The 22,075-nt window shown below is 37.0% G+C and overlaps 1 protein-coding gene across 1 annotated transcript in view; it reads left to right on the plus strand.

Moving 5' to 3' along the window:
• LOC150090395 (RNA helicase Mov10l1-like) overlaps positions 1-22,075 on the plus strand; it is a 230,447-nt gene that overhangs the window by 105,153 nt on the left and 103,219 nt on the right. Inside the window, exons 10-11 of the mRNA XM_090390298.1 lie at positions 923-1,021; positions 4,949-5,098. Coding sequence (XP_090246424.1) covers positions 923-1,021; positions 4,949-5,098 — 249 coding nt within the window. The remainder of the gene's footprint in view (positions 1-922; positions 1,022-4,948; positions 5,099-22,075) is intronic.

The raw sequence follows: 22,075 nt of genomic DNA on the forward strand, positions 1-22,075 counted from the left end.
TGGTCAAGATCTCCAGACCTAACTCCATTAGATTTTTGTTTATGGGGTTGGATGAAGAGTGAAATGTACAGAAGAAAGATGGATACAAGAGATGATCTGCTAGCTCGCATAATGGACGCTGTTGCCCCTATTAAGGAATGTGAAGATACACTTAGACAAACAGCACACCATGTTCTCATGAGTAGAAAAGTGCATTGAAGTTGATGGTGGCATTTGTGAAAATTTATTATAAACTGTTCCAAATTTGTCACTTGAAAAATAAATATTCAAATTCCTCTATCTCGGAAACCTTTCGGGATAGGGCACTTGTTTATATGAACTTTTTTGTTTAAAATGACCTATCCTTTCATCTGGAATATTGACCTTTCCTCCTGGGACACCCTGTATAGCAGTCAGGGTCTTGAACCCCGGTCTACTCAAAGATTGTGTGCTACTGCATTCCCGCTGACTACTCAGCTACGGAGGCCTGAGCTATGTCTCATATAAATGTGTATACTGAAATGCATATATGAATAGTACCTATTTGTAATTTCTATTATTTTTGAGCTTTTTAATTACAAGATTGGGTACGACTCATAGTTAAAAGGTTTTCCTACCAGTTTTTAATTATGATTTTTTTTTTTTTTTTTTTTTTTTGTGATTTACTATACTGCTAATATCTATAAAGAATTACCTCTAATACTATTTATGTATCTATACTGCATGCCATTTACTTTAACTAAGAGTTTAAATTAAATATGGTTTGAATTAAGTCAAATAAGTCTATATTTTTATTTCTCTGCAGAGAACTGAAAAATTTAGTATAGAGATAAGAAATAAATATCAAGTGCCCATATTGATATATTATAAAATAGTAAAAATTACATATTGTAGCAATGTTAAATATTTTTACATTTATTATGTGAATTTTCTTTATTTGAAGGGTTTGAAGATGAAAAATTATTCTCAATTCTTTTCAACATTACTTCATTTGGAAGAAATCCAAATTACACTTGAAATGAGAAGGTTTGACCTGAAAGAAGTAAGTGTATATATTGTCTGCAAAAAGTATTTTTTATATTAAGGCAAATTCATGTAAGTAGAAAGACTTATTTAGCATGAGCTCAAGTCAGTATTCTGGTATCTTTTCAACCCTTCATTAAAAAACATTTGTGCTGCCTGCAAAATAAAAAATAAATTTCTCCCACCCTCCCCAACAGACATATTCTGCTCTTATTCCACCTTATTCTTACTACATAAATATTCCTGTTTTACTCACAATAGAGTCACCAAAAATAACTACTTCCTCTGGAGCCAGAAGTTGCTTGTTTTGGTGATCCTATCATTCAGCTAGATGCATGAAGGTGGGCTCTAATGTTAAGGTGGAACTTCACGAGTCCTTTGATTTAAGTCCTTCAGTGGCAGTGGTCCTTTTCTTCAGGCACTGAATTTTTATCCAACAAAATGATAAATTTCCATTTAAATTTCATTCCTCTCACTCTGTGAGAGGAGTGAAATTCATGTGTGCGCGCCCGCGCACACACACACACGCTCATACACCCCCCCCCCCACACACACACATTTCCTTTGACATTATATCCCACTACAATCAGGTGTGCATACAAACTATTTAATTTAATAAGACACAGATTTGTAGAACTGCCATCAGCAGTCCAAATCAAACATTCACTGCTCTGGAGTATGTCATATACTAATACAGTAATAATTTAAATAATATTACTTTGTGTCCAGCTACTTTAGAAATATCTGTATTTTGCAAAAGTGGATATGTTGTTTTTTGTTATTTGGTTTTTAGGAGCATTAGCAACTAAGGCCATATTGCTCCGGGGATATGCGGTGGTCATTCCCTGACCTGTAAAAGTGGATATACATTTAAATTGTAAAGGATTATTGCAGAATAGACTTGCAGAAAAATGCCTTCAGCCAGGGAGTAATTGATTGTTGTAATAAACTTCCACCTGACATTTATAGTTATCTTCTTTCTCCAGTCATTCCATTCACTTTGTACAAGAACAATATGTTTATCAAAATTTCAGAAACGTTTGTAGAAAAGTTTGGTCCTTAAGGTTGTCACAGATATTCTCTCATATATGCCAGACAAGCTGTACTTGCTACCTGGGAGTCTAAAACGCTGATGGAACTGATATTCAGATGACATTCAAGTCAATGGACCCAATTTCGGAAAAAATTCCAGACAGCTAAATCCTCTGTTTGCACCTTCACGATGGTGGGACTGTTAGTAATCCTGGGTATAACCTCCATGCACAAGCACTGTGGATGACCACCCAGGTGTGAACCAATATAAGCAGGGGTTGAGGTGTGGTGCCCACACCACATGGAGGAATGCCGCCCCTCTGTGTTACCAGGCAATACTAGGTGGTAGATGACTCTCATCAACTGGTGCAATACCACCACTTTGCTTATTGGAGGGTTGAAGTGATGGAACCCATGTTTAGTCTCCAGAGCTAAGTTCCAGTCAACCCTTCCCCATCTCTTCCATCATACAGTATGACTGATGCAGTTTGAGGTTATGATGAACATCAAGGCAAGATCCAATCTTCCTTACATTTCGAGGGTACAGCTCTAAAGCATATTGGTCCACTTGATATCAATGGTTTGTCTCTAAATGATCATTCTCAGATAGCTGCCACACTAGAGTATTTTGCATCTACATTCACACATGAGGAGTTATTCAAGGAGAAGAGGGCCAATGTTACAGGGAGTTAAATGATTTTGTAATAACTGAGAAGAGTTGGGGAGAAATTGTTGGAGTTAAACATAAGAAAGGCACCTGAGGTGAATGGGATCTATCCAGTTATATTAAAGGAGGTGGCAAAGGAAGTAAGCAAACCCTTAACCATAATTATGAGAGCATTGTTGGACTCAGGGGCAGTCTCCACGAACTGGAAATGTGCAAGTGTATCTCCAGTTCACAAATGGGTATCAAAGGGTGACATGAGTAATTACAGACCTGTTAGTTGGACTTCTGTTCCAGGGAAAATAATGGAATCACTGGTTAAAGAAGCATTGCGGAATCATCTAGATAAGACTGTAGGAATAATTCAGACACTGCATAGGTTTGTTAAGGGGAAGTCTTGTCTGACCAATTTAATGCAGAATAATCACCTGAGAGGGCATAAATTCAAATTGAGGAAAGACAGTTGTGGGATAGATGTGCAGAAGGTTGCCTTTAGCCAGCGGCTAGTTGATTGGTGGAACAGATTTCCATCTTTTGCTGTGGAAGTTTTTTGATAGCCTAAATAAATTTAAGGCTGAACTGGACAGATATTTGGAACGAACGGAGGGGTGAAATGGGAGCGTGTTTTTTTTTTTTCCTGGCCGATGCTGCATAAGCTTTCTTGCATCATATGCCTCTACTAATGCTAATGTACGTTATTAGTGGTGTCCCCCAGGGTTTAATGTTAGGCTCGTTGTTTTGTATATTTATATTGATGAAGGTATATCAAGCTTAATGTCAAAGTTTGCAGATGATACAAAGGTTGGCAGGGTTGTTAATAACAGTAATAACAGTATGCTGCTGCAATAGGATCTGGAGAAGTTGGGTAGATGGGCTGAGAAGTGGCAACTGAAGCTTAACATTGACAAATGCAAAGTACTGCATATGGGTAGCAGTAACCCCAAAGAAATGTACCAACTGGGAGAATGAAAGAGACCTGGGTAATTGTGCAGTCAGATATGAAGTCTTCTGAGCAGTGCAGACAGGCTGCCAGAATAGCTCATCAGATCTTGTCAATGTTATACAAAAATTTTGCGAGGAGGAAGAAGCAGGTGATTATCCCCTTGTATAAGGCAATGGTCAGGCTACACATTGATTACTGCATACAGGTCTGGATGCCTCATTTTAGGAAGGATGTAGAGTTGCTAGAATGGCTACAGAGAAGGGCAACAAGACTGGTGATGGGAACAATGGGGTGCTCTTACGAAGAAAAGTTAAGTTCTGCAAATTGCAGCGTCTGGAGAGTAGGCACCTGCGAGGTGATCTGATTCAGGTGTATAAGGCCCTGAATGGATTGAGCAGGCTTAATGCAGATGGGATTCTTCCTCTTGCTCAGATTACAAAACTGAGGGGGCATAAACTGAAATTGAAGAAAGACAGTTGTTGAATAGATGTGTTTAGCCAGTGGGTGGTTTATTGCTGGAACAAACTTCTATCTATCTTTGTGGAAGTTGATAGCTTAAATAAATTCAAGGCAGAACTAGACAAGCATTTGGAATGAATGGATGATTGAAATGGAAGAGTTTTTTTTTGGATGATGTGCTATATAAGCTTGTTTTCTTTCATCATATGCCTCTACTAATGCTAATTCATTACTTGATGTTCTTAGTTTTCAGTTTCCTGCCAAACATTAGAACAGATATCAGCTGAATCACATAATATTTCCAGTTCACACAAAAAATAGTGCATCACGGATCTGAACTTCTCTTGAAGTACAACTTAATTCATGCTTCCTGGAAAGCTTTCAACCAACCTGAGAATGATTTCAAGTCTGTCGTTTGGACTCTTGGTTTCTTCATATTTCCTTCTTATGTATTCCTTTATTTTTTTTTTGATGGTGTTGAACCTTCAGCAAAAGTGTGCACTTTTCTGGGTAAAATCAAAAAACTTCTTTTAACTTTATTTTTAATGTCACCTTTCCAAATGCATCAGACTTGGCAGCTGAAGAGTTTAAAGGGCAGTCTCATAAAAAAATTGTAACACAATTTCTAATTAACATACATAATTTTTTTACCTTATAATAACAACATTCAAAGACCTATTTTATGAAATTTGCATTTGCGAGTTAAAAAGTATATTCATTGTTTTTCTGTTATTGGAGTTTCAGTTTAATTTGAAAAGCTTCTCTGATTTACATAAATTTGACTCGCTTATATTGTTCTATTTAATTTTTAATATAGTTGTAATCCTAAATTTTTTTAAATATCTTAGAGCTGTCTACAGCCATGTGGAAATTACCTCTCTCTTAATGTGCCAGGATTGGCTGAAAGAAGACCATCGTTACTCATTGGTGATAAGGCTTTTCTTTCAATTCCAGGTGAAGAAACATCGAGCCTACTATATGAAGGTTATATTCATGAGGTATAGCAAATTATCAATGAGTTAATGTCTCTAAAGTTTGTAGTTATCTTATTTTATTTCCTAAGTTTACAACATAAGTGCTATTTACGGTACTACTTATTTACTTAATTGTGACCATAAATGAATTTTTTTATTCATGGATCACATCCATATAGATTATCCATTTTCCAACAATCAACGTCTATCTCAGTTATATCTGTGATATAGCTAAGTGGTCAATGTGACAGTGCAATAACATACTCCTTTGAGTTGACTGCTGTTTGAGCCTACATGATTGCTAAATATAGTTGATGATAATATTTTTATCAAAATGGCTAATTGTAGTCTCCTTTGAACTGTGCAGTCATGCCAGATTATAAACAGACATTTTTTGTAGCCCTTATGTAGCTGAGTAATTGATGCATAAAGTTCACTAGTACACATGCTTGAGGCATTTGTGGTTCGAAGGATAATGTGAAAATTACTGGTTATAAACTTCTCTAATGCATGTGATCATGCTGGAGTATAAGACATTATAAAGTTATTTTTTAATAACATTTTCCATTTTATTATAATATTAATAATAAAAATATGTATTTATAAAATTATATGGAAATTTATAATGTTATTTATAAAAAAAAATTGGAAAATGTTATTTATTAACTTCCATAACATTACAAAAGGTTTTGGTTCCTTAATCAAATGCATCTACTACTGCTGTCAAGCTACTATCTACAACTGCTACCTTTATAGAGGGTAATATAATACTTAATTCTACTGCAACAGGATCCAGAAAAATTAAAGATGGGCTGAAGTAGCAATTGAACTTTTTTTGATATTGACAAATGTAAGGTACTACAGTAATCCCAGAATAACATGCCAACTGTGTAGTTGGCATGTTATTATGGGATTACTGTAGTACACTCTAAGTAGAGGAAAACAAAAAAGACCTGAGGTAATTGGCAGTCAGACATGAAGTTCTTTGAGCAGTGAGTGGCAGCCAGGCTGCTAGAATAGTTCATGTTGTTTTTTCAGTGATATACAAGAATTTTGATAGGAGAGATAAGGAGGTAATTATTCTGCTCGTAGACAGTGGTTAGGCCACATCTTGAGTACTCCATACAGATTTGGAAGCCTCATTTTAGGAAGGTTGTGCATCAGCTGGAACAGCTACAGAGAAATGCAATGAGAATAGTGAGGGTACCAATAGGGTATTCTTACCAAGAAAGACTTCAGTTCTGCAAATTGCAGTGCTTGAAAACCAGTTGCCTGTGAGAAGATCTGATTGAGTAAACTAAACATTGATGATATCCTTACTTTTGCACAGACATCACACATACAAGGGCATAAATTTAAATTGAGGAAGGATGTGTGGAAATTTGCTTTCAGCCGGAAACTTGAACTTCCATTTGGTGTTGTGGAAGTGGATAGTTGGAATAAATTTAAGGAACAGTTATACAAATTATTAGAGTGGATGTTGGATGCACAGTTGATATGGAAAATCATTTTTTTTTTTTTTTTTTTTTTCCCAATTGGGGCAGTTGTTTGCAAATAACTAGCCTTAAAGTTGTGGGACATTGCTTTCCAACATGTATGGAAAAAGAATAAGAAGCATCTAAAGAAACATGTTTATTGAGAGTTAGAAAACAGTAGATTACAGGTAATGCAATAAAAAAAATCTTAGAAAATCCTTAAACATAAATGCAGTCATCCCTGCACACAGATGACTGCACTTATGTTTAATACAACAAATTCTCTACAGATTTGTAGAAAATTTATTAACTCCCAGTCATTTGAAGAATCTAGTATTTCAATACCTCTCCAGCTTAAAGAATGATCTTCCCACTGATTTTCCAAATCAGTTGGAAAATCCAAGTTATCTGATGTTTACCATACCATGCTTTGCATTCAATATGTCATGAACTGTATCACATGATGGAAGCATTCAATTTACAACAAAAGAGAAAGAAGGAAGAAAGGAATAAAACAATCTTGGCATTCCTGAACTTCAAAAGAAAATAGTAGTAAAGTTATTTGACCTGATGACAGCTTTTTAAAACTGTACTATGTTAGCTTATTCTAAGAAAACACAATAGTGATCTCTTTGATCTCAAACAGACTACCCCATTTAGTAATTTCTGATTGGAAGACTACTGGGCAATCAGTTTTGAAGCCCAACACCATGAAAATACACAGATTTAAATTGCATCTACTGCCACTGCAGTTACTGTTTCAGCAGAAGAACTAGAAGAGGTCTAATATGACCTTTTTGATAGATGAGGAAGTTATTTATTTGCTATTCACATTTTTGAACTTCTTTCTACCTATTTATGGTTGTTTAAAATAAATGTTAACTATCATTAATATGTATTTGTTGAACTTTTTCTGTAGTTACAGGCATACATGGATTCTGCTGAGAAATTTGAGCTTATGTATCATATGTATAATACATAATTGAATAATTTAGCTTGGCAATATATGTTGCTGAAAAACATTGCTTGCATGCAGCTGTAATATGGATGCAGTGTAATGCCGGTTTTGTATTTTTTGTGAGCATTTGAAGTTGTTTAAAGAGAAAATGTTGATAAAATATTGCCTTAACCCTTTCAGGTGTGAGTTTCCTGAATGGATGAAGGGCCTCCAGATTGGTTAATGGGTTTCTACTGTGGCTGGCTCTGTGGATTGAGTTTCTTTGTAAAATTTTGAAGATTTTTTAGTTTGATCGTATTTTGACAAGTTGCTGAACATTGGAGTGAAATCATCAGAATTTTAAAAAAAATTGTAAAACACCATTAAAATATTCGTTAAAAAACTCATTGCCACTTCTCTTGAAGTAATACTATCTTCTACATCTATTTCGTCAACTTCTGTATCAATTCCAGAGAATTCTGTCTTTTGTACCCCATAATCAGATAACAGCAGCTGATAGCTTGATTCTTCTCCTCCTCCTCCTCTGATTTTAAGAGCTATTTTAAAACACTGATGAGAGATATACTGGCACATTTCATGAGAATTTATATGTATAAACATATGTTATCTGAAGCATTCTGAAAATTACCCTGAAAAAAGTAAATATATATCAGTTGTGATAAAAGTAATGGAGGGAAAGGGAAATAGAGGAGTAAATAAATAGAAAAGAAATAAAGAGGAGTACGGAAATGAAATAAATCAAAGTATAAATAAAAAAAACCACACTAGAAAAGAATATTGCATAACTTACAACCTTGATTTTCCTTCAAAGTAGTAGTAGTAGAAAAAGCATGTGATGCAAGCTTATGTAGCATCAGCCAAAAGAAAAAAAAAAACCCATTTCACTCATCCATTTCCTCTAAATGTTTGTCCAGTTTCTCCTTGAATTTAATTAAGCTATCAACTTCCATGACAGATCATTCCAACAATCAACTACCTACTGACTAAAGCCAAATTTCTGCACATCTATTCTATAACTGTCTTTCCTCAATTTGAATTTCTGCCCCCTCAGGTTCGTAAGCTGAGCAAGATAAGGAATCCTATCAGAATTGAGCCCATTCAACCCATTCAAGGCTTTATACACCTCAATCAGATCACCTCACAGGTGCCTAGTCTCCAGACGCTGCAATTTGCAGAACTTAAGCCTTTCTTGGTAAGACCACCCCTTGGTTCCCCCTCACCAATCTTGTTGCCCCTCTCTGTACGCAGTTCTCAAGGTGTGGCCCTGGTGCCTCCGGAACCAGGTGGGCAGGAACAGCAGTGCGTAGCACACGCTTCTTGATTAGACCGGGGTTCAAGTCTGTGACCACCAAATACGGAGGATGCGGAAAGGTCAGGGAATGGCCACCGCATATCCCCGGAGCAATATGGCCTTGGTTGCTAATGCTCCTAAAAACCAAACAACAAACAAACAGGTGTGGCTGACCATTGCCTTATACAAGGGGATATCACTTCCTTTTCCCTACTAGCAAAATTCCTGTATATCATTGACAATACCCCATAACTTGCTCTGGCAGCCTGTCTGCACTGCTAAGAAAATTTCATATCTGACTGCACAATTACTCCCAGTCTTTTTCATTTTCTACCAACCTAAGTGTAGTACCCCACAGTTGGTACGTTTCTCTGGGGTTACTTCTGAGCATATACAGTACTTTGCATTTGTCAATGTTAAGCTTCAGTTGCCACTTCTCAGCCCATCTGCCCAACTTTTCTGGATCCTATTGCAGTAGCACACTGCCATTACTATCATTAACAACCCTGCCAACCTTTGTATCATCTGCAAACTTCGACATTAAGCCCGATATACCTTCATCAATATCATTTATAAATATGCAAAACAACAGTGGGCGCAACACTGAACCCTGGGGGACCCCACTAATAACATTAATCTGTGAAGAGCAGCATCCATTGATTACCACACTCTGTCTTCTCCCCCCCCCCCAACCACCCTTTTATCCATTGTAGCAATTGCTCCTTTGTACCACAATTCTCCAGTTTGTACAGTAGTCTTCCATGCACAACAGTGTCAAAAGCTTTCTTGAAATCGAGTATATGATATTAAAAATTATATTTTGCATCCAGTTCCTTTGTAACCACATCTTAGTATCCAATAAAATTTGTTAGACAAGACTTACAGTATTGTGCCTCTGTTTTGGATGCAAAATACATGCCAAAAAAATTTTAATTTACTCCTAATGAAAATTAGGAGTAAATTTAGATTACATTTTATGAAATCAGCAATAAAGAAGTTAAAGCCAAAACAGAAGTAATAAAGGGAAAGAAATATTATGATTAGTCATGTTTACAGTTTATACCACAGAGAATGCATATACAACTACAGAAAAAGTATACACAATAGATGTAAAACTCATTTGGCTTCATATACAGAGTGTGGACTAGTGACCTCTAGTTGAAAAAAAAAAAAAAGCGAAATCAATTCATGATAATCACAACTCAGCATAGATAAGAATGTAATTAATGAAAAGCAGCAAGAAAAAGTGCTGAAAACTTTGTGAAAAAGTTAATATAGGAAGAAAATAGTTTCTTTATATAAGTTCACGAAACTAATGGCTCATGAGAAATAAGAGGACGAATACAGAAAAGTAAAGTAAATGCAGCAATATAGTAAGGCTCAGGTAGTCTGGCGTCACAAATCCCATTCCTATAGAAAAGACCTTGAACTACATTCTGAGAGTATGAATCACAAATTTAAAATAATGTGAAAGTAGGAATAATAATAATAAAAAAAGGAGGGGGAGGACATACATTGTATAGTCAAGCATCATACAATGTATAATATTTACAGAATGTACAAACCTAGAAAATAAGAATAGGTGAATAAAATTAACTCACACACCATGCCGAAATTAAGATGTAGTTGGACAAAATATTATGGCAATTTAGTAAGAAATATGCTTTAAATCAATTTAATCTGGCAACAGATTTTTAAACTTGATAATATTAAGAGCTTTTTTGAAAGTGATACTGTAAATAAGATAAAGGAAAAGAGTTGCAATGAATTTAAGGTAGAATTTCTAATTAGAAATAGCAATATTGGAATTATTACAAATGATAGCAATTCTGGTACATTGAGAGAGGATGGTATTAGAGTGAACACTTTTAGAAATATTGGATAACCGGTGAGAAAAATTAACCACCACAAAGTTGAAGACATCATGTTTATTATAAAGATTAAGAGTAGCATGCCCATTATTAATATTAATATTCAGGTCTAAGTAATTGGCATTTTGGTTGCTAAAATTAGTTTTCTAAGATAAGCTCCTGGAGATATAGATGGCCAAAATCTTCAAAAAAAAATTTGGAGAGTTTAGCACACAAAGATCATCTGCATATCTAAATAGAAGAATGCCATGTGGGAAAGGGATTTCAGACCAGTAAAGATACAAGTTAGCAATGATACACGAAGCAGGACTGCTCCCATAGGTTTTGGATTTGCTGGTAAACCATTTTTTTTTTTTTTTTTTTTTTTTATAATGAAAACCCCAAGCATGAGAGGTATTAGAACCTATAGTACTTAGTACCATGCATGGGTTGATGGTTGAGAAGATGAAAGAAGATACTTGTTGACATTAAATTTCTGACGATTGTAATTTTCAGGAAATGCATACGAAGGGAGGTTGTTCCAGAAAATGGAGATTGAATGAATTAATGGGGAAGAAGAAAAGTTGGTTCTGTGAGTTTGAAATTGGAAAGTAAAAGGATGTTCACTAGTTGCAGCATGTGTTCAGACAGGTTTGGAAGAGAGGGTGGGAATTATAGAAGCCAATTCAGAAGAACATGCCCATGGAAGTATCTATAGAAAAGGCATGCAGTAGTAACAGACAGAAAAGTCTGATGCTAGCAGTTCAGCTTTATGAGACAGAGAATGGAGAGACTTTGTTAGAGATGAGTCATTAGTTATATACAAGAGTAAATGAGTGGGAAAAAGAACTGAACCCTGGGGAATACCCACATTAATGGAGAAGTTAGAAGACTGAGAGCCATCTATCATCATCCACAGTGAGTGATCAGAGAGAAAACTTTATACCCAATTACAAAAACCAGTTTGCAAACAATAAGATGGAAGCTTATTTAGAAGACCTTTCTGCCAGCCAAACATGATCAAAAGCCTTTAAAATGTCAAGAGCAACTGCTTGAGTTTCACCAGACTTTTCCATTGAATTTGTCCATAGATGGGTAAAATAAGCTGGAATATCACCAGTGGATCGACACTGGTGGAATCCATACTGGCGATCGTTGATCAGATGGAAGGTTTCTAGATAGTGTAACAGTTGGCGGTTAATAGATTTCTCCATTACTTTAGAAAAAGTAGAAGTGCAACCAGATGGTAATTGCATGGGAGGGATTTGTCACCCTTTTTAGGAACTGGCTGGATATGAGCAAATTTCCAAGCAGAAGAGAAAACATCTGTGGAATAAAAAAAGTGAAAAAAGCAACACAGAACAGGAGTAAGCTCAGGAGCACAGGTTTTGAGAAAAAGTGGAGAAGTATTGTCAGGACCTGGAGCTTTCTTAGCATCAAGATTTGTCAAAATCCCTCTGACATCCTCTTGATGGAAGACCACAGGAAGCATTGAATGGATTGTACTGGGAATGGTAGGAGGTGGTTTACCAAGATCATTAATACACGAGTTAGAAGAAAAGGCAGATGCTAGCAGTTCAGCTTTATCTTTTTCTGAGGTGGCAATAGAACAATCTGACAGTAGAGGCAGCGAGGTTATGCACTAGCTGATTCAGAAGCCTCCTAGAGAGTTACCAATAGGTTTGGTCGGGTGGACTATCTAGCGGCCAGCCTGTGATCACATTAAAGATATACCCTCGAAATGTAAGGAAGATTGGATCTCACCATGATGTCCATCCTAACCTCAAAAGACAAGTTTTTTACATACAGACATCTTATCTTGGCTGCATTGCATCTAGCAAGTCTATATGAGATATAGACTTGCATTGCATCTATACATGAGATGCATGTCTGCTGTCTCTTGATTTGAATAAACCTCCATTGTCACAGCAATTGCATATTACCAAAATATTAATGACAAGCTCCTAATGTAGTGCCCTTGTCAGGAGAACTAACTGAAATCACTCAAAGCACATTATGGAATCTTGTTTACTTAACTATCAGCAGAGTCACTCTACAAGATATTGAGCACTGTTTGTAAACAGTTGAATGGAGCCAGCTATGGAGTGGCAGTGCGTAGCACACGCTTCATGATTAGACCGGGGTTCGAGCCCGTGACCACCAAATATGGAGGATGCCGAAAGGTCAGGGAATGACCATCGCATATCCCCGGAGCAATATGGCCTTAGTTGCTAATGCTCTTAAAAACCAAATAGCAACAACAACCAGCTATGTTAACTCAAGTTTGTGGAAAGAATTTCCGGAACACAAAAATAGCTGTAACTAGGAAACAAGGAAGAATCAAAATCAGAAAAATCAGACGTATGTTTACACGATTTTTGTTTTTGGGTCCTAAATCCATCCTTGAAATAGTGCCACATATTATGATGCACCTTTTATATACATAATGTCACTGTTGCTTTAGTTCATCTTATGTTTCTGAAGTATATTCCACTACTGCCATTTCTAATGTTTGAGTATTTAATAATCCAGTCTGGATTATCAAGTACTTAAATAAGCAAACCGTAAAACTTGGTTTGAATTATACTATTTTCAATATTCAAAATGAGCTGAAATCTTAAATTTCCTTTGCTCTCTAAGCTCATTGTTATTGTAAAATCTCTAATATACTTTTCCCATTGTATTTTCAGGTATGGCAGTGTGAATCTTGTAATACCATTATCTATATCATTAATGAAAACCAGAAATAACAGTGCACAATCCTGAAGAATTGATCTGATTAGTCCTCTCGGAGGATTATTCATTTATAACCTTTTTCATTTATAATTAAAATTTAAAAAAATTTAAAAATTTATAATTTAAAAAAAGAATTCATTTATAATTCTTTGTCTTCTCCCAGTTAACTACTGTTTTATCCACTGTAGGAACCTACTCTACATTTAGGGTGGGTTGTTACATTGTCCTTTGTTGGGTTTTCCTCTCAATAAACCAGATTTTTCATATCACAAAGCAGTAAAAATTAGACACGAGAATACATGAAATATACTGATGTGACATATCAGTTCTTCATGACATTTATCTTGGCACTTCTTCAAAACAACCCAACCTGGTGTTTATTGATGATGCAGTTTGAGAGTTGGCAAAAAGTAGTAGTAGTAGAAGTAGTAGTAGAGGCCTGTGATGCAAAAAAGCAAGATTATGTTGCATCAGCCAAAAAAAAAAAAATAAATAAATAAATAAAACCATTTCACACAACCATTCCCTCTAAATGTTTGTCCAGTTCCTCCTTGAATTTATTTAAGCTATCAACTTCCACAACAACAGATGGAAGGTTGTTCCAGCAATCACTGCCTGCTGGCTAAAGGCAAATTTCCACACATCTATTCTATAACTATCTTTCTCGAATTTGAATTTATGCCCACTCGGGTTTGTATTCTGAGCAAGAGGAAGAATCCCATCAACATTGAGCCTACTCAACCCATTCAAGGCCTTATACACCTCAGTCAGATCACCATGGAGGTGCTTAGTCTCCAGATGCTGCAATTTGCAGACCTTAAGTCTTTCTTGGTAAGACCACCCCCTTCGTTCCCCTATCCAATCTTGTTGCCCTTCTCTGTACTCACTCAAGCAACTCTACATTCCCCTTGTATAAGGCAATGGTTAGGCCACACCTTGAGTACTGCGTACAGGTCTGGAAGCCTCATTTTAGGACGAATGTAGAGTTGCTAGAACAAGTAGAGAGAAGGGGAACAAAGGGATGCTCTTACCAAGAAAGGCTAAAGTTCTGTAAATTGCAGCATCTGGAGACTAGGCGCCTGTGAGGCAATCTAATTGAGGTGTATAAGGCCTTAAATGGATTGAACAGGCTCAGTGCTGATGGGATTTTCCTCTTGATCATATTACAAACCTGAGGGGGCATAAACTGAAATTGAGGAAAGACAGTTGCCGAATGGATGTGCAGAAATTTTCCTTTAGCCAGCAGGTGCTTGATTGCTGGAATGAACTCTCGTCTGTTGGTGTGGAAGTCAATAGCTTAAATAAATTCAAGAAAGAAGTGGATAAACTTTTGAAACGAATGGATGGGTGAAATGGGAAGGTTTTTTTTTTTTTTCGGCTGGTGCTGTATAAGCTGGGTTTCTTGCATCATATGCCAATGCTAATGTTAAAATGGAGCCTCCAGATCTGTACACAGTATTCAAGGCATGGCCTGACCATTGCCTTATACAAAGGGATAATCACTAGCAAAATTCCTGTATATCATTGATAATATCCCATGACCTTCTCTGGCAGCCTGTCTGCACTGCTTAGAAAATTTCACTGATTGCAATTGTGCAAACAAAATTTCATTCTGACTGTACAATTACTCCCAGTTCTTTTTCATTTTCTACCACCATAAGCGATTCGTTTACCTCTTTTGAAAGGAGTTTTCCTTTACCAGGCAATGTTGTGGACCCAGTATATTAAGAATTATTAGATTGATGTGGCTACCATAAGTTTTGGTAAAGAAAAAAAAAAAAAAGTTCTGTAGCTAGTCGATATCTTACTAAGATATACACTGACTCTGTTTGGTGTTGATGGACATTGAATGTAAATGAACTGAATGTGTCTGGTTTTCTGCCCTTCATTGGGTGTCAATTTGATACGTGTAAGTTACAATGTAACTCCATAACCTTTAATTGGACATTGCTCAGGATATGTTCTTAAAGGATCTCAAGTTCAAAGTTTGTTTGTTTGTTATTTGGTTTTTAAGAGCATTAGCAACTAAGGCCATATTTCTCCGGGGATATGCAGTGGTCATTCCCTGACTTTTCCACATCCTCCGTATTTGGTGGTCATGGGCTCGAACCCCGGTCTAATCAAGAAGCGTGTGCTACGCACTGCTGCTCCTGCCCACCTGGCTACGGAGGTGCCCAAGTTCAAGGTAAACTGCAGTCTATAAACTGGCTTTGAATTTATTGAATTGTTCATACTGAATAATGAGACATACTGAAGTTTGTATAAACACATAATGCTGTTACTGAAGGAGTGCTCACTTTCTCTAAAAGGATGTATGCTCATTGGATGTAAATCAACTGCTGTTCTTGTACTTGGGCCGCACTCAGGCTATAGGAAAGGAAATTCTTACTGGCTGACAGTTCTTACTGTGTGTTCTACTTGATTGTTTAGTTCTCATAGCTGTTATCCCATAGCTGAACAGACATTTTGGCGTGACTGTCTTTTGGGAATATAATCTGTATATTATGAAAATGTGGCTGAACTCAATTGTCTGTTTGATGGGAAGATTTGAATGATTAGATTGTTGAGGTTTTGGTATTTGAATAGTTAGTAGCTATTGATAGCAAAAAACATATTAAGCATTTTCTTTTCAAAACCTGGTTTTATTATGTTTTATTATCAAATTTATCTAAGAATCATAAGATTAGATTTTAAAAAGTAAATAGAATATAGTCCACTTTTTTTCTATAAACTTCTGTAAACCTTTCTCTTCTACTTCAGGGGTTGTCAATTTCTTCTTCCCCTTATCTTCTATCCAACTTTCCCATCCCTTACAATCCCCATACTTTTCATTCTTATTTCCACTTCCTTTCCCCCAAATACCTTGGGGCTCCCAGGCTTGCCTGATAGCCGCAGTAAGAGTTTCAGCTAAAGGGTAGTCCCTGGTGCACGTCCTTGTGGCCAAGGTTGGGAGTCAGGGAGCAAGGGACCAGGTGTCCCCTGGCTGTGAAGTTGCCAGGTGACGGCACTCAACATAACAACACACATACTTGCACCCTACATACATTACACTTGTCGGCCTAGGCTTTTGCCTTTTCAGATGCTACAGTGGCATATAGGGGAAACTCTGGAGACCATAATAAAAACAAACACACCGTGACACCTTGACGATAAGTGTAGTACCACACAGGTGGTACTATAGTTGCCACTTCTCAGCCCATCTGCTCAACTTTTCTAGATCCTGTTGCAGTAGCACACTGTCATTAACAACCCTGCCAAACGTATCATCTGCAAACTTCAACATTAAACCTGGGCTAAGGTAAAGAAAGCCTGCACGAGAAGCACGCAAAAGTTCGATGAAATTTACCGGTAAAAGTACTTTGCTGTAACGGCATTTGTATTGTTGCTCGCTCGGTAAACAGACGGTGGGTGTTATCGGTCTGGAGTAGAAGTTGAATCCCACGGGAGCTTGAAACCCTCCCGAGGAGGGGGGGCTAACCTGACCTTTTTTCTTTAGAATCACTAATTGAATCATGAACAGAGTCATGTCGGAAGTTCTGGCATCGTAAAAAATGTTCGTAACGTAGTTTCATCGGTAAACTTTTTTGAAAATTGCCATGCTTCTCGTGTGGGCTTCCTTTGCCTTTTTTTTTTTTTTTTTTTCTTAATAAACAATTTATCCACTAGTCCACCAGTGATTCTAAAGAAAAAAGGTCAGGTTACCCCCTCCACTTTGGGAGGGTTTCACTCTTCCATGGGATTCAATTTCTACTCCTGACCGATAACACCCACCGTCTGTTTACCGAGCGAGCAACAATACAAATGTCGTTACGGCAAAGTACTTTTACTGGTAAATTTCTGGTGCCTCCGTAGCCAGGTGGGAAGGAGCAGCAGCAGTGCGTAGCACATGCTTCTTGATTAGACCGGGGTTCGAGCCCGTCACCACCAAATACAGAAGATGCGGAAAGGTCAGGGAATGACCACCGCATATCCCGGAGCAGTATGGCCTTAGTTGCTAATGCTCCTAAAAACCAAATAACAACAACATAACAACTGGTAAATTTCATTGAACTTTTGCATGCTTCTCATGCAGGCTTTCTTTACCTTCGCCTAAACCTGATATACTTTCATCATTGATAAATACATAAAACAACAGTGGGCCCAACACCGAACCCTGGGGGACTCCACTAATACATTAGGCCACTGAGCAGCGTCCATTGATTACCACTCTCTGCCTTTTCCCACTCAATCATACCTTTATCCATAGCAGCAACTTGCCCTTAATACTATACTGCTCCAATTTGTACAGTAGTCTTCAATGTGAAACAGTGTCAAAAGCTTTCCTGAAATCCAAGTATATGATATCAAAATTATTTTTTGCATCCAGTTCCTTTGTAATCCAATCAGATTTGTCAGACAAGCCTTTCCCTTAACAAATCCATGCTGTGTCTGAATTATTGCTGCAGTCTTGTATAGATGATCCTGCAATGCATCTTTAACCAGTGACTCCATTATTTTACCTGGAACAGTAGTTAAACTAACTGGTCTGTAATTACTCCTGTCACCCTTCGATCCCCTTTGTGAATTGGGGATACATTTGCATATCTCCAGTCCAAGGAAACTTCCACTGAGTCAAAGGATGCTCTCATAATTATGGCTATAGGTTTGCTTACTTCCTTTGCTGCCTCCTTTAATATAACTGGATAGATCCCATCCACCCCAGGTGCCTATCTTAAATTTAACTTCAATAATTTCTCCTCCGCTTTGCTCTCATTACAAAATCCAATACAATATTACAAAAATAATATAATATTACAAAATCATTAAGCACCATGTTACAGTTTGATAAACTCTGGCATTCTCCTCCCTTAATAACTCCTCGTTGATCATATCATTCAGATTGATAGCTATCTGAGCAGGATCATCAAGCGGACCAATCTGAATCATCCCCTTCCTTCTAAAGTTTATATAACTAAAGAAGTTCTTGCTGCTTTTCTTAGCATCCTTTGCCAAAGATTTCTCATAATCTGCATTCACTTGCCTAACCTTCTTTGTGACTTGATTACTGACTAGCTTATATCTACCATAGGCTTCTCTGTCGCATGATAATTTATATGCAATGCATCCCATGCATTTTTCTTCTCTGTCATGAGTCTCATTAATTCATCTGACATCCATTTAGGCCATGAGCCTTGAACAGCATTTCTTAATCGGTATGAAAAGCCTAGTAGCTTCCATGATTACTTCCTTGAATGCTTCCCATTCAGAATTTTCTGTTGGTAACATCATCAGTTGGTCCCACTGTATAGAATTTAAAAACTGTCTGAAACCACTGTAGTCACCTCTACAAAAGCAAAAACTCTTCCTTTTTACATGTGACGGTAGTTATGTCTTTTAGTAAATCCCACATCAGTACACAGTGATCACTACTACCTAGTGGTTCCTTTATCTTCAAATTGTTAGTGCACAAATAATCACTGCTGATAACCAGATCAAGAGTACAGTAAACCGCCGCTATTCGAGGTTTCGCGTATTCGTGGTCGCTGATTTAATATAAAATGAAACCTGAAAAAATGTGAATTTTAAAGCGCCGTGAACATTTTCTGCCATAAAAAAACATGGGCGTGGCTAACATTATCTTTCCCGGTCAAAACAGCGCTCAGTGGGTGGGGGAGAGGGGTGACAAAATCGCGAGCGTGGATGTTTCTTGCTAATCCTTGTTTAGTATGTGTTATGAGCTTGTCATGGAAGGTTTCGTCGTTTGCTTTTAATTTATATGCTTATAAATTGATATGCTTACAAAAGTGATAAATTGATATGCTTACAAAAGTGATAAATCTACCGTTTTGCAGTGTAAAACAGACTTTTTTGAGTGTGTTAACGGAAGAAAGTGACTTTATTGTGGACAAGTTCTTTCTAACCCGTACAAAAATATGGCTACGAATAACAAGGGAAATGTGAAAAGATCCAAGGTGATGACATTAGCGAATAAAATTGAGTTATTAGATAAAATTTCTAATGGTGAAAGTGTCTCCTCAGTGGCAAAATATTATAAAATCAATGAGTCAACGGTACGATCAATCAAGAAATCGGAAGAAAAAATCCGCCGTAGTGTCCGTGAAAACGCGCTAATTGCTTCAAAAATTTGTTCCGTAACTCGTGATGTTAAATTAGAAAAAATGGAAAAAGCTTTAAATCTGTGGATGGAAGACCGAACTCAAAATAAAATTCCGTTAAGTTCACTCATCATTCGTGAAAAGGCAAAACTCCTTTATCAACACTTTAGCGAAACTGGTGATAGCACTGGCGGGATAACTTTTTTTAGCTAGCAAAGGCGCTGATTTGAAAGATTTGTTGGAAATTTCTAATAAATATTACATTTAATATTAAATTGTTTCTTATTTTCATTTCGTGCCATATGCTTGCATTTCATTATGTACTGTCTATGTTCATAGTCATATTATGAAGGTACATATAATACATACATAGACAAAATTTTAGACTAGTTTTTCTTATATATTTCATACTTTTGAACGAAACCCCTTTATTACCATGGGAGCCATAACTCAGTATTCGCGTTTTTGGTATTCGCGGCATTTCTCAGGAACGTAACCCTTGCGAATAGCGGGGGTTTACTGTATTAATATCTCTGGTTGCCTCTCTAACATGTAAATCACACCAGCAAGATATCTGTAAATCCACAGAAATCTTGCTGGTGTGTGAGAGTGACCAACCCATAAGTTCTAGTCAATATCAGGAAAGTTAAAATTCCCCATTATAAGACAATCTGATTTACTAGCCCACTCTGTTTCTCTGTACAGTTGTTCATTGTACTTATATCTACCATAGGCTTCTCTGTCGCCTGATAATTTATATGCATCCCATGCATATAAATTATCAGGTTTATTTTTGTTTTCCCAGTGCTTATGTCACACCAAACTGACTCAACATCACACTGACCATCTATGTCAACTGGTATGATGCTCTCATAATTATGGCTGTGGGTTTGCTTACTTCCTTTGCTGCCTCCTTTAATATAACTGGATAGATCCCATCCACCCTGGGTGTCTATCTTAAATTTAACTTCAATAATTTCTCCTCCGCTTTGCTCTCATTACAAAATCCAATCAATATTACAAAAATAATACAATATTACAAAATCATTAAGCACCCTGTTACAGTTTGATAAACTCTGGCATTCTCCTCCCTTAATAACTCCTCGTTAATCATATCATTTAGATTGTTAGCTATCTGAGCAGGATCATCAAGAGTCGAACCATTGATATCAAGTGGACCAATCTGAATCATCCCCTTCCTTCTAAAGTTTATATAACTAAAGAAGTTCTTGCTGCTTTTCTTAGCATCCTTTGCCAAAGATTTCTCGTAATCTGCATTCGCTTGCCTAACCTTCTTTGTGACTTGATTACTGACTAACTTATATCTACCATAGGCTTCTCTGTCGCCTGATAATTTATATGCGTCCCATGCATTTTTATTCTCTGCCATATGTCTCATTAGTTTATCTGACATCCATTTAGGCCTAAACCTTGAACAATATTTCTTAGTTGGTATGTAAAGCCTAGTAGCTTCCAAGATAAGTTCTTTGAATGCTTCCCATTTTGAATTTGCTGTTGGTAACATCATCAGTCGGTCCCACTGTATAGAATTTAAAAACTGTCTGAAACCACTGTAGTCATCTCTGCGAAAGCAAAAACCCTTCCCATTACACACGACAGTAGTTACATCTTTAAGTAAATCCCACATCAGTACAGTGATCACTACCATCTAGTGGTTCCTTTATCTTCAAATTGTTAATGCACAAATAATCACTGCTGATAACCAGATCAAGAGTATTACTCTCTCTGGTTGCCTCTCTAACATGTTGCTGTAAAAAACAATCATCCAGTAAATCCTCAAAAATCTTGCTGGTGTGAGAGTGACCAATCCACAAGTTCCAGTCAATATTAGGGAAATTAAAATTCCCCATTATAAGACAATCTTATTTACTGGCCCACTCTCTTTCTCTGTACAGTTGCTCATCATAGGCTTCTCTGTTGCCTTATAATTTATATGCATCCCATGCATATAAATCATTGGGCCTATAACACACTCCTAGTCTCATTTTTGTTTTCCCAATGCTTATGTCACACCAAACTGACTCAACATCGCACTGACCATCTATGTCAACTGGATGCACTTCCTTAGATTTTGTGTGTTTCTTAACTAACAGCATAACCCCTCCTTCCTTCCTATCCTGCCTACCCTTCTGTACCCATTGTACTCCCCATATTCCATTCTGCACTGCTTATATATCTGTGTGACACCATGTCTCCGATATCCCAACAATATCCACCTTTGATGCCTTGACCAGCATTTCAAATTCATCAAATTTATTTACTATACTGCCTGCATTGGTGTACATGCAAGTATACATGCACATATTCTTAATCTTAGTTACCCTAACACAGCCCATGTATTTATTTGTTTCGTGATGACTTCCACCAGTCCCTGAAAATCCCAACACCCCGCCCTCAATTCTAATAGAAGCAGTGCAAGGATCACTTTCACCTCTGCCTGCGGCTTCTGTTAATCTTTTAGTATGTAAATCCCCCCCAAGCTAGCAGTTTCCGACCCACCTAACGCTGCCTCATAGCATCAGCAAATATTCTTGCACCCCTTCTATTTAAGTGTATCACATCCCTATAGAAGCAG

Source organism: Mastigoproctus giganteus, chromosome 2 (genome assembly GCF_048544385.1).
Source record: "Mastigoproctus giganteus isolate SK-2022 chromosome 2, ASM4854438v1, whole genome shotgun sequence".
In the NCBI taxonomy this organism is placed as follows: domain Eukaryota; kingdom Metazoa; phylum Arthropoda; class Arachnida; order Uropygi; family Thelyphonidae; genus Mastigoproctus; species Mastigoproctus giganteus.